Source organism: Styela clava, chromosome 6 (genome assembly GCF_964204865.1).
Source record: "Styela clava chromosome 6, kaStyClav1.hap1.2, whole genome shotgun sequence".
Taxonomy (NCBI): domain Eukaryota; kingdom Metazoa; phylum Chordata; class Ascidiacea; order Stolidobranchia; family Styelidae; genus Styela; species Styela clava.
The window spans coordinates 21,377,382-21,390,204 of record NC_135255.1 but is presented as its reverse complement, the minus strand read 5'-3'; the positions used below and the strand labels follow the sequence as shown (position 1 = coordinate 21,390,204).

Genomic DNA, 12,823 nt, shown 5'->3' with positions numbered 1-12,823 from the left:
TGAACATTTATTGAGCATGCGTATTCCATTGCAAACCTTGTTAAAGACTTTAACTTTTGATGTTTTTTACAGATTCTGAAATTTTTCGACACCAGGCTCTATTTTAATATTACAATGAATAATGTTAGGTTGTACAACTATGACGAATATAACATTATGCATTTTATTCATGTCTGATTGTTCTTTGTATTTGTATATTTCAACAGATTGATCACTTGGATATGAGTGAGGGTATATTTGAACAGCGTATTGCAAACCATGAAGACATTGTTGCAGTTGCAAATCTGCTTCCTAATGTTACAAAGCAGTTGCGGTTGATTTATTGGAACATTACATATGAAGATGAAAAAATATTACAGAATCAATTGAATGAAATCGGATCTGAGGTCTGAAAAACAAATTATAGAATATAGGTCAAATAAAATAATATAACAAATGAAAATTAAATTGTTAAGGTAATAACAAAATATTATCATGGTCAATTTGATTGTGATGCGCATTATGTTTAATATTCACTTATTACAATAAGGGGCGCTTCGGAAGTACTTGTACCAAGATGACGCACAATCTGAACAACCCTGACCTGGTACACATATTATTTTCAGGTTGTGCTGAATCTTGGTACGAATACTTCAGGAGCACCCAATAAGGTTTATTTATTTTCCAATTAATAGGACAATATAAAGCAATGTGAATTTTTAAATCCCCAAATTGTATAATTTATTTTTAATTTTAAAAATTTTAGCATATCAAATTAAGTTATCACCAAGATTCATCATTCGTGTTTCTGTTTCGCCCAGCAAATATCTAAAATTATGGGGTGAATTGGATTCGCTGGTATTTCACAATAATTATTTTTATGAAATGCGATTAATCAAGTGTGGGCTGTCAGTTTAGTGAGTTGTCAAAGATGGCATTATGTACGCAAGTTTGGAAAGTTTTTCAATTAATTGAAAACTTCTTAGATTAGGCATCAGAATTATTTAGCAAGTATTTGTGGTTTCAATGTTAACATCTCATTGACTACTAACATGGTAATTAATAGATACCATTCCGGCTGCCATTTATTATCATGACCATTTTGTGATAAATACATATAAAGCAGTTTATTCATTACAGAAACTAGAGATTAAGCTGAGTGGAAGAAAAACACTCAAAAGTCAAAGAAAACCTGCAGATGAAGCTACTAATGTAACTCTCAAACAAAATCCAACTTTGTCTTCAGAATCAGAATTTGGTAAATCTCAGATATTTTTCATATAGAATTATACAATGATAAATGAGTAACAATCGATGTTGCATTAGTTCTGTCTGATTCCTTATATAATTCTTATTATTTTTATTCTCGTTTTCAATCTCAAAAATGACTGGAATTTATAGTTTATAAAATTTGCTGTTTAGCTGCTGGAGTTGACACATCTTGCAGCACATTAAACCATAAGATTTTTTTTAACAGTTTTTGTATTTCAATTGTATTGTAGTGATTTAAAATTAACTATTTATTCAAAAAATGCTTTTTACTTTAATGGGATATCAGACATTGTACTAAATCTATAGTATCTAAAAATATTTGCTTGAAAAATATTGGAGTATGTAAATATAATTGTTTTCAGGCTATTCAATTACTATTTGTTTGACAATATTAAATGACCTAAAACAGTTATTAGTGTCTTAAATAATTGCATTTTAATAGTTATATATTTTCGTTTCTAAGGGACCACATCACGACTCAGCAAATCAGAGAGTACTGAAGAAAATGTGGAGATTTCAAAAGAAGTTAAAAGCCCCAGGTGAGATAAAACAGTAGTGTGACTTTCAAATATGACTTAAATTTGTAACTTATAAGTGGGCAAGGCATAATGGCCTACTGATTAAAGCAGTGATTCTCAACCTTTTTTAGTTCGCGGACCAGTAAAATTTCAAAACAAATTTTGCGGACTGGCGGACCTTCAAAATTAACCAAAAACACAAAACTTCATCAAAAGAATGCAATTACGACTGTCAAATTACGAAACGTGCGAACTGCGAAGTTCTCAATCATGTACCGTACTACACGGCTTTTCAAACTTTTTTTATGTCGCGCCCCACTCTCACGGAAAGTTTTACTTTGCGGACCACCTATATTAACATATTTGTTTCAAGGGCTAAAATAAGTCGAGGCAGGGTTGCCCAAAACAAATCGAATATTTTAATACTTTTTCGGCAAATTTTTGAATAATTGCGAATGATAGCCATTTTTCGCTGTCAGCTGGGTGTTTCGTTTTCGAGTGAAATCTTCAAGCGATTTTTTGCGCCTTCTCACGTATAATAATGACGATGAAATAGAACTTTGATTGTTTGTTATCTTCTGTTCGAGCGTGCGCCGCATATTGTTGCGACTAAATTGATTGGACTTCTCACGAGAAAACCATTGTTATCCTACTAAAAAGTCGAATTAATTTCAATTCTAACACAAAATATAGAAAAATACGAAGAATTTAGCAACGAGTTCGCGGATAACTGGTTATGAAGCGCTGCCGCACTATGTGCTATTAAACTCTTCCGTTATGACGTTAGTCGTTATGAGGTCATAGACTTAGGCCTTTCAGGTTTAGAAATGTGCGGAGGACTTCTCACCAAGTTTAGTTGTCAGACGAATACCGGTACTACGATCCAAAAAGAATAAAAAAAATCACAAAACTAATGGACATGCCATCAATACTTTGTATTTTGTTTATAGTATAGGAATATATTTGGCGGACCGGCAGCAAGGTTGTTGCGGACCGGCGATTGAGAACCACTGGATTAAAGCATTAGGGGTTTAAATCTCATGCCCACCACCTGCATGTGTGTAATGTATTTATTGGGCAGTAGCAATGTTGAATCAGAAAGATTATTTTCCATGATTAGCCCACACACAGCAGTGGCCTGCTTTAACATGGCTGTGTAGTGTATGAACTGATGTACGGTATTTGTATGGCTTAGAGATATTTCTGCACACAGATGATTTGGCTCAGACATTTAAGCCTGTGTGAGTTCAAGTGCGAAATGCATTTATCAACAATGCAGAGCTCGATTAACCTGATTGAATATTTTGGTATTTTAACTTTTGTCTGAATATTTGTTATTTAATTAAAGGAAATGGAGTCAAACTTAAAATTTCAACGCAAACAAAACAACTGTGATCTCTGATTTTTAAAAATGTAAATTCAATATAAGATCTATATCCACCGGGCACCAGATAATTCCCTATAATTTTTGATCTGTTTATTCGTTTTGTATGTCTCTGTTTTCGTCCCCCAAACGTTTCATTCAAAATCCATTCTTGCTGCAGAACATGTTGTTTTTTGGTGTTGAAAATTTCAAGATCGACTCGAATTCCATTAAATACAATAGGAAAATACTCCATCCAAATAATGAATTAACGAAATTTTTTTATCTCCGCGTTCGAGTCTTTATCGCTTTGTGAACTGTTAATAAACTTATATCGGCACTCGGATCTGTGTGGGCCGAAAAGTCTGGTTCGAAACGTACTTGACCATGACAATAGTAAATAAAACACTATACTCCACCTTGCTAATGACACAAAATCAATTTTATTTTATTTGACGCATGTGATTGCGTATTGACAAAATGCTGTAAAAATAGTTCTACTCTATTGACTGAACAGAGCAGTTTGCGATGATCAACTCCTCATGGACTTTTATAATAAGTCCCATTTGGCTCGTATCCCTTTCAAAAAGGTATGCCAAAACGTTTATTTCAGTGTTTTGTCTGCAGATATGATTTATTAAAATCTTGTATGAAATATTATTTATCCATTCCAAATGCCCCAAAAAACAAACTTATTTTGGTCACTTTCTAGTAGAGATTCTGTGTTGATTCCTATTACCCATTGATATTCAATTCTCTCCATAATTTCAGTCTTAGCTTTTGCTCTGTATATAATTTCCAAAAGTTTCAACGAAATTATACTAGCAGAGCATAATTATTTAAATTTGATTTAATTAATAAATAGCAAAACCAACTTTATATAAATATAATGATGACAAAAAAGAAAGAATAATTTTACACTGTTATTTTGTTTTAGAAGTGAACTCCTGATGACTGAAAAAGGAGCAGAACAATCAGATAAAGAAGTAACTGAGCAAGCTGCAAAGCCAGCCCAGCATTGTAAGTCAGCTGTATTGATATAATCGGGCAGCATTATGAGTAACATAGGGATCAGCTTCAAATTAATGATTTTCGTTGAGAAAGCTTGTAATTAAAATGATGCACTAAATCACCATTGGTTTCATAAAATAAAAGAAAGTATAGCAATTTAAATTCCACATTTTCAACTCAACAGTTATAGTCATGTTCAATGGAAACTTAACAGTTCCTAATTATGAAGAATGGAAATATTCAATGAATAATGGAGACTCTTTGACCAAGTCAAACACTCACATAAATTGTTTTGTGTAACAAAATGTGGGGGGTCTAGACTGCAACTACCTATGCTTTTGCTTTTGTGGATCTGTTTTTCAATAATGCAGAAATGCAATTTTGTGACCTTTCAACTGACTGAGGTCAGAATTTATTGATTCAGCCTATAATACTAATTCTCTTTGTCTTGTACTAACACCACATGAGTAAAACACTAGTCAATGAATCTTCCGTAGTTCAAAGACGAGTAATTAAAAGTAATCGACCAATTACTCGATATTTTTCTAGAACTTCGAGATCTGCATTTATGAATCTCGTATTGGGAATTAAGACTGCAATATTGTTTAGTAACACTTGGTCATGTAAAACTTCATTTTAAAAACAAATAGAGAAAAAATATAAACATCTTCGTCTTTAAAGTCAATGTCTATCACTTTATTTATGGTCTAGATTTTATTATCCCAGCAAGTTATTGCTAATAAATTTGAAGCTGGGTTTTTCCTTTTTTTACAAACTTTCCTTTTTTGTGCAACACTTATTCATGTTATGTAAAGCAAAGCACTGGTATTACTTAAGCATTATAAATCAAAAAACCTATCTTCAAAAAATTGGCCCAAGCAGGAATAGAATGAAACTGAAACTAAAGTCACCAACCCTGCCACAAAAACTTGTTGCCGCAATTTTGGCAGCCATGTTTAAATTAGGCATGTGCAACCAACTTCGGGGATCTAGCCACACAAAACAATGTAGTTTTCATGTTCAAAAAGTTTCCATAATGGAAATTTACTCAACATTTTAGTGGGGCACTCCAACTTTTGGGTTCTCGTATAATTTGTTCCCATGAGCTTTGACAGAAGCAACTCTCAAATGTTCATCAGTCAGCTCACTTCTATTATGTACTTTACTTTATTTGAGCGCTTTTCTAACTATTGGATTAGTATTTGTTTTGATGGGTACAAATCTGATTATTCACAAGGGCCAAACTACCGGTAATTGGCTTGGCAGGCTGGGTTGTAGCTCACATGTGACCTGTCACACGCTCTTGTTCTAAATTGAAGAAGGATTGGTTAATAGCTATTCAGACATGATTTGTTTATGAACGCTTCTAAACTCAGAGCTCAAATAGGATTTCCCAAAACTGAGCAATGTAGCCACAAAGTAAGCTACAATACCCTGAGGGTGTCATATGTGTCATTTTTGATGAGCTTCATCGTACTCTGTATTGACAGATGGTGGTAAAATTGATAGCAGCTCCCCAGTAAACACATTTTAGTAGAAATGGCAACAAAAACAATGCCTTTGCTTTAATATGACTAGAAAGTATATTACTTTTAGTCCTAGTGTGATCAACCACTCAAGATCGCACATTGTTGACCACTGATTAAATGTATATAATTATATAACAGGGGTGTGAAAAATTAAAAATACTAATTTCAGAAATGACCAACAGTTTTTTCATCTGAAATTAAATATTTGAATTGAGACTATTTACCTGAAAGAGAAAAATCTAGAAACTCATAAAGTAACCATTAGACTTGATCTCTAATACAAAGTGCAATTAAATGGTTCCTAGGAAATAGTTTTTATATAACAATTTTGCAAAATACTTTATTTTGGGTGATTTGATGTATTTTATTTTGAAGAGGAATGATATAGAATTGTTTGGTTATTTTTTCAATTCTTCTTAACTAAACTGTGAAATATTCATTGGTTGTTCGAATCATTTTTCCAGTCAGTATGTGTAATTAATTGCGCAATATTTTTGTTATTACATCTAAAATGTTCTATTTATAGACAGTTGTATCAGACTAACTCACTACTTTATTTTTAGCTTTGTCACAAATTGAAAATGTTTCATCTCAAAGAAGCGGATCCGACATTCTTTTGACTTGGAATGAAGTACCGGACAGCAACGTTCTATACAACATAGAAATCTTCTGTGATGATGTGAAACTTGGAGAGACTCACACTACAGAGATTTCTCAGTATAGAATGAAGTCACCTATACTTGGTAAAACATATCGTTTTCAAGTCTGGGCCAAGGATAAATGGGGAAACTCTGGCCTCAAAACACAGTCAAAGAATGTTATCAAATGTAAGTTACGACCATTATTCATTAAATGAAGTAGCAATCTTATAATTCATCTTGTTTGTTGTTTTAATAAATAGTCAGTGAGTGTATCAGTTCAGTGTTGGCCCATCATTCCCATTTTCATTCTGAAAACAGATGGGTGCAATTTGCACTGTTCCTGTAATGTTGTTCAGATAACATATTAAATGATCATCTTGGGCCATCATAGTAGGTTTGGGCAGACTCGAGTAACTCGAGAAAATCTTTGGAATAACAAAAAAAAGTAATCAAATGTGGTTTGGCATACATATCAATGTTGTTTTAAAATGTCAAATTTCGTAGCTTTTTGCAGTAACTATTCAAAACAAGACATTTTCATGTTGACATCAACGTTAAAAATATATTATTGAATCCAAGTTTAACTTTCAAAATATTTTTACGCAACATAGAAAAAATACTGTGTGACACATTTCACGGCTTTTTAAGAGAGCCACTGATAGGAGGACTCTAGAAACTGCAGCGGTTTGACTTGTGACTCGATTGTTCAGTGACCCGTATCATGACAGTTACTCAGCCTGTAACACAAGCTTCAAAACTTCCCAGGAAAGAGACTTGACTCAAGAATTGGATGTCTCGTAATTCTACTTTGCTAATGACCCAAGTTTTCAAATTGACAACCAGTAACTTTAAATTTTTGCATCAGGATCTTTTCTAAATATAGCTAAGTAGCTCTGATTTACAGGATTTAGTGCAATACTAAAGTATTCCCAATGAATAGGATATAATTTACATATTTGTCCTGGGGGAAAGGAAAGCCGATAAGACAGATAATAATAGCTTGCTCTATCCACCCTAAGAAATACTTCTGCTTCAATACATGATAAAATACCCACTTCTCACTCCAACTGCTTACGGTATTACGTTTAATTCCAGTAATTAGCAAGAGTCGTCTTCAATTTTTAAACAATACTTTCAGTGTCTCTATCATCTCGTTTTATAGCCTACTCCATTTTCCCAATAAACTTTTGAATATTAAAACTGGTGTCGAAATGTTACATCAGACTACTTAGAGCAAGGGTTCTCAAAATTGAGGTTTTTGCGAAAACCCACCATAATCTTATCACAAAACACATTGTTACTTACCGATTAGTGTTCCCGAGTAAATTAAAATTGGACCTCCTGAAGTATGTGCACCAAGATAGCGCACAATCGAACATAGTATGTGTACCAGGTTAGGGGCCAGGCTGTGCGGCATCTTGGTGCACATATGGTACACATACTTTGGGAGCCTCGTCTTATTTAATGAATCGGTTGTATTTGCTGCTTTGTATTTGCTGCTTTGTATTAAGACTTATAGATAATGTCATATTTGAATTATCACTTTTTGCTCATTTTGGCGCTATGTTGTTAAATTTTATTAATGCCGTTGTTGCTTCTTTGGATGGTTACAAAATTAGCTAAGTCAGCATTTCGATAAGTAAAAAAATAGCCTGTGGAGCCCTGAGGTTTCTCTCGTGGAGCCCTGGGGCTCCATGTGCAGCACTTCGAGAACCTATGGCTCAGATAACCATCAGACCACTTCATTAAATGCCTAATAAAGTACATTAATTTTTTTTAGCGGAAAACATTGAAGTTGTCGGCGGCTCCATGAGACTGAATGAATGCAAAGTCACGTTTCCCAGTGGAACTTTCGGAAAACAAACGAAGGTCTGGATGTCGGTTGGGATCGATAATTCAATATGCCCAGAAGAATACATTGGTATCACACCAGTTTTCGATATCAGTGCAGATTCTCAATTCCTCAAAGATGCAATCGTGCAAATTCAGTCGTGGTGTGTCGGTCTAGAGAAAGACAAAATTGACATATTACATTTCTCAAGTAAAACTGATTGGGACATTATTAATCCTGATCGAATCACAGAGAATAACAGCATAGAATTCCGATGCAAGGAGTTTAGTCCATTTACTGTCGCCATCAAGTGGTTGCTATGGCTTCTTGGTAAACAAGAGGTTATCGTGGATAACTGTCTTTATATTTTGAACAGAAACGAGTTACATTTCACATTTTTCAACAAATGTGATACTGCTGAAACAAAAATCAGATCACATTTTAGAGAACTAGGGGCACAGCTCGCTCCAATTTGGTTTAATCCATTCTCTTTAAAAACTGATGATAGACTTCGCCTTGAGTTACAAATTGATCAAGGACAGGAAGATTTACGATTCAATATGCCTCACGAAGAATTCGTTTGTAACAACATATTTCTAACAGCCCCGAGACATAATTTAACATTTCGTCTTCTTCCTAATTTGCAAGAATATCCTGAAAGACTCATCGTTTGCCGTGTTTTGAAAAATGACGTTTTGCATGAAATGAAAGACTTTGTTTTTCCATTACAACCAGCAGGTCAGTAATACTGGGAAGATGTCTATATGTTCTAGCTACATCGATCTGAATCTAGTTCTTTGAAATATCTTAGTCATAAATCAGGTTTCTAAGCTATCGGTTCTCAATAACTTTATTATAACATTGTTCAAGTTGTTATTCGAACGCACAACTTGATGCAGGTTATTGACTAAGATTGAAACAAGACTTCATAGTGTGGCTCAGTTTGTTTAGTATATGTACTTGAAACATGTGTTGCCCAATCAACATTAGTTTTCAATGGTCAAAGTTGAAATATTATTAAATATGAATCTAATGTTTATTTCTCAATGTTCAGGTGGAAATAGACCAGGACAACAAACAACCATATACTATGGGGATTTTCATGTTGATGGGAACATGAATATGATGGAACAAGGAAACAATCGTCAACAACATGTACAAGATGTGAGTAAACACAATAATTATGCAGATAAATGATATTTGTGTATCATTAACTGACAAAACTTCAATTTAACAAAAATACAGTTCTATCCCTCAGTAATAATGATTTGGTTTTGTTCTTTAAAGCGTAATTTTAGAAAGAATCCAGTGAAATGAAAATTCTAATAAAAAGTTACTTATAATTTGTGTTATAAAATTGTTGAAGTATTCTAAATAAGTTGAAAAAAATGTCAAATTGTCCATTTTACACACTTCCTCTTGTCATATACACAAAATGATAAATATCCTTGTGGAATAAATCTAAATTATTTTTATAACTTAAAAAAAAATTATCAAATTTATTTATTTTTAATTTGAAAATTTGATTCAAACATTCATGCTGAAAGTAACAATTGGCTGTTTTATTAAGGCACAAATCGAACAGAGAGAAGCAGAGCAACAAATAGAGGCAGATGAAAACAGGGACCATGAACCAGAATTAGTTTTCCAAATTGCCATATTCTTGTTTGTAATTGTTTTTATCCCCGCTTATTTGGCGTGGTTGCTCACACCTGATTAAACCTTATAAGTTTGTTTCTGGCTGCAATTTAAAAAACTTGATTGGATTCGTGATCAAGAAGTCCCTCATACTGAACTTTCAACTACTGATATATACTGTTAATATATATATATATATATAGAAAAAGGGCACTCCCGTAGAGTGTGTACCAATATAGAGGTAATTAATTTTGTTCGCCTATTTTACATCGAGTTGTGAAAAGGGACTGAAACCTATGGGCAGGGGGGAAATTCGCTTGGCTAACACAGACAGTCTTCGAACTCGTAATCGAACTAAAATAAGGAAATCGGAATAAATTGTGGCCTAACCCTAACCTGGTGCGAATGCTATGGAAGCACCAAAAAAAAGTATTAAAAAAAATTGAAAACAAAAATTATGCTTGATGAATAAAAAAAAATTTTGTATTCTGTTTTATTGAATTACATTATCAATATTCAATGGTTTCATGATATTCAGCGACATCAAATTTTATATACCCGGTATATGTATATCATTTATGATGTAGTAGAAGAAAACACATTTGGGATGTTTTTGCATTTGGTTTATTATCTCTCTTATTTATCATCTCTCATATATAAGTATTTTTCATGAAACAAATTCTACTAATTGTGTGTGATGTCCCATTTGGTCTTTCTTGTATTTTGACTGTTTAATATTCAAAAAGCCCACAGACTAGTTGTGTAGTTATCAGCTTTCATTTTCCTTTTTTTGTTTTATCTTGATTGGTACTTTTTAGTACGATACCTGTTTTCGAGTTCCCTGATTAGTGTCGTTGTTTGACTGTAAATAAAATAGAACGCATGGGCCATGCATTAACTTACAGTAATAGTAACTCTTGTTAAATAGTTGTTATTCAAATTTTCGTCAACTTTTGTTGTGAAATGTATTATCATATATTTTTACAATAATTGTCAACTTGTGATATCTACTATTTCTGTGTATATTTTACAACATCCCTATGAAGTTGTGCATTTTTATCTTGACTGGTATATTAACCATTGGACTGGAGTGATTGATTTTTGACTCCGTGTTGTGGTTTGATATTGTGTTGGTAGTTGAGGTCTTTACTGGAGCACAGTGTAACTTTGCCCCTAATCTATGTAAATATTATATTTGAATGAAATTACAATTGCATAAATAACTCAACTTATCCAACTCTTAATCCTTTCTACTGTATATAGCTTTTTTTTTACTCTACTTTCTAGGTATTACCCTGCCATATAAAATATTAAGAAAATAACAAAAAAATGAAAAATTCAAAAAACAGAAATAAAAATTTTTTTTTTCATGTATCCCCCAAATTATATAATAGAAAAAAATATATAAAAAAATTTGAAAATAAAAAAAAAAGTTATTTTTTTAGTTATTGCCAGTGCATTTTTTCGATTTCTTGCTTATTCACTGGTAATAATCTTTGGATAAAGAGACATATGTCATTGCTGAAATTGGAATAAATTTATGTTTGAGAGATAATAGCATCCTATATTAGGTATTACCCAATGGTAAATTAACGTTTTGAACTTCTTATCGCCTATAAATTACTGTAATTGGTATGACAAGAACAGATTATGCGTTTTTATTTTGAACTGCAACTTTATTGACTTTTTAATTTCGATGTTTGTTTCTAGTGTTTGTTATTAGTCAACTTACATTGAACATGAATAATTTTATTTGAATTTCATTGTTTTATTATGTTTAATGCTAAATGTTTTTATCACTTGATGTTCTCGATCCAAGCAAAATCTGGCTAATCGTAAAAAATGATGTAAATGTGTCATTTTTCTATTAATTCGTTATTTTATGCTTTGTATTAAAATTTGTCTCATTGTTTTCTGTATATTTGAGATCTTTATGAGTAGCATTACATCATAGGAAGTCCCAAGTTTATAACATTCATGATTTTCTGTGATTGCCTTCACTTAGAAAAATCCTTTTTTTTCAATTATGTTTGTTGTCTCACTGATTTTAATTGACCATGAAATAAATATTACAACTGCAATTGTAAAAAATAGAAGGCAAGAGACATGTATTAACCTAATAGTAACTCTTTTTAAATAACCAATGTTCAAATTTTTTATGTGAAATGCATTCTACCTTTTCCTCGTATGTTTTTGTCAACTACTGATATCTACTAATTTTGTGTGTATTTCAAGAACATCTCTATAAAGTTTAGATATCACGACATGTTAGCAAACCCACAACGAGTTATGAATAAATGCTAAGCAGGTTTGGGATGAATAACTTTTAGAATTGGGTGATTGATTTTGGATCTTGCTCCATTTGGTGGTTCGGCATTTTGTTCCCAACCAAAGAAAATTGGTAGCTGAAAACTTTACCGAAACCCAGCGTCACTTTTCCTCTAATCTATATATAAGTGATGTAGCATATTACAATGATCTGTTTTGCAATGCTTATTGTAAATTTCAGCATTTATTATGTAAATCAGCTTTTGACATTTTTATCCACTGCAATCAGCTTTTCTTGTTTATCGTGATTGAGAACACTGTACTGTTCCTGTATTGGAATGAAATAACAGTTGCATAAATAATTCAACTAATCCAACCCTACTGTATATAGCTTTTCCTAATAACTCCACATATTTTCCTAACTTTTAAAATAGAAAAAAAATAAAATAACAAAACTGGAATAAAGAAAATTTTCATGTATTTCCTAAATATCAAAACATAAAAAAAAATAAAAATAATAAAACAGAAATAAAAAAAAATTTATGTATTCCCTAAATATCAAAATAGAATAAAAAAATCAACGAGAATATCGGTTGGAAACCGAAGACTTATCGATCGATAGTTAGGGGATCCACCAAAACAGAAACTGCAGTTTCGATTCATCCGCTCTTGTAACTTGCGCACTGCGCATCGCACACACACACTCGGCGGGTTTCAAAATTCTCTCGCTTTACAAAAATCTAGATCACTATATCAATAATTGATTGATAACT

The 12,823-nt window shown here is 32.4% G+C and overlaps 1 protein-coding gene across 1 annotated transcript in view; it reads left to right on the top strand.

Moving 5' to 3' along the window:
* Positions 1-11,134, top strand: part of LOC120332063 (uncharacterized) — a 57,344-nt gene extending 46,210 nt beyond the window's left edge. Inside the window, exons 5-12 of the mRNA XM_078113461.1 lie at positions 207-386; positions 1,120-1,237; positions 1,715-1,790; positions 4,070-4,152; positions 6,236-6,499; positions 8,094-8,882; positions 9,199-9,308; positions 9,715-11,134. Of these exons, the coding sequence (XP_077969587.1) occupies positions 207-386; positions 1,120-1,237; positions 1,715-1,790; positions 4,070-4,152; positions 6,236-6,499; positions 8,094-8,882; positions 9,199-9,308; positions 9,715-9,864 (1,770 nt within the window). The 3' untranslated portion in view covers positions 9,865-11,134. The remainder of the gene's footprint in view (positions 1-206; positions 387-1,119; positions 1,238-1,714; positions 1,791-4,069; positions 4,153-6,235; positions 6,500-8,093; positions 8,883-9,198; positions 9,309-9,714) is intronic.
* The last annotated feature ends 1,689 nt before the right edge of the window (positions 11,135-12,823 follow it).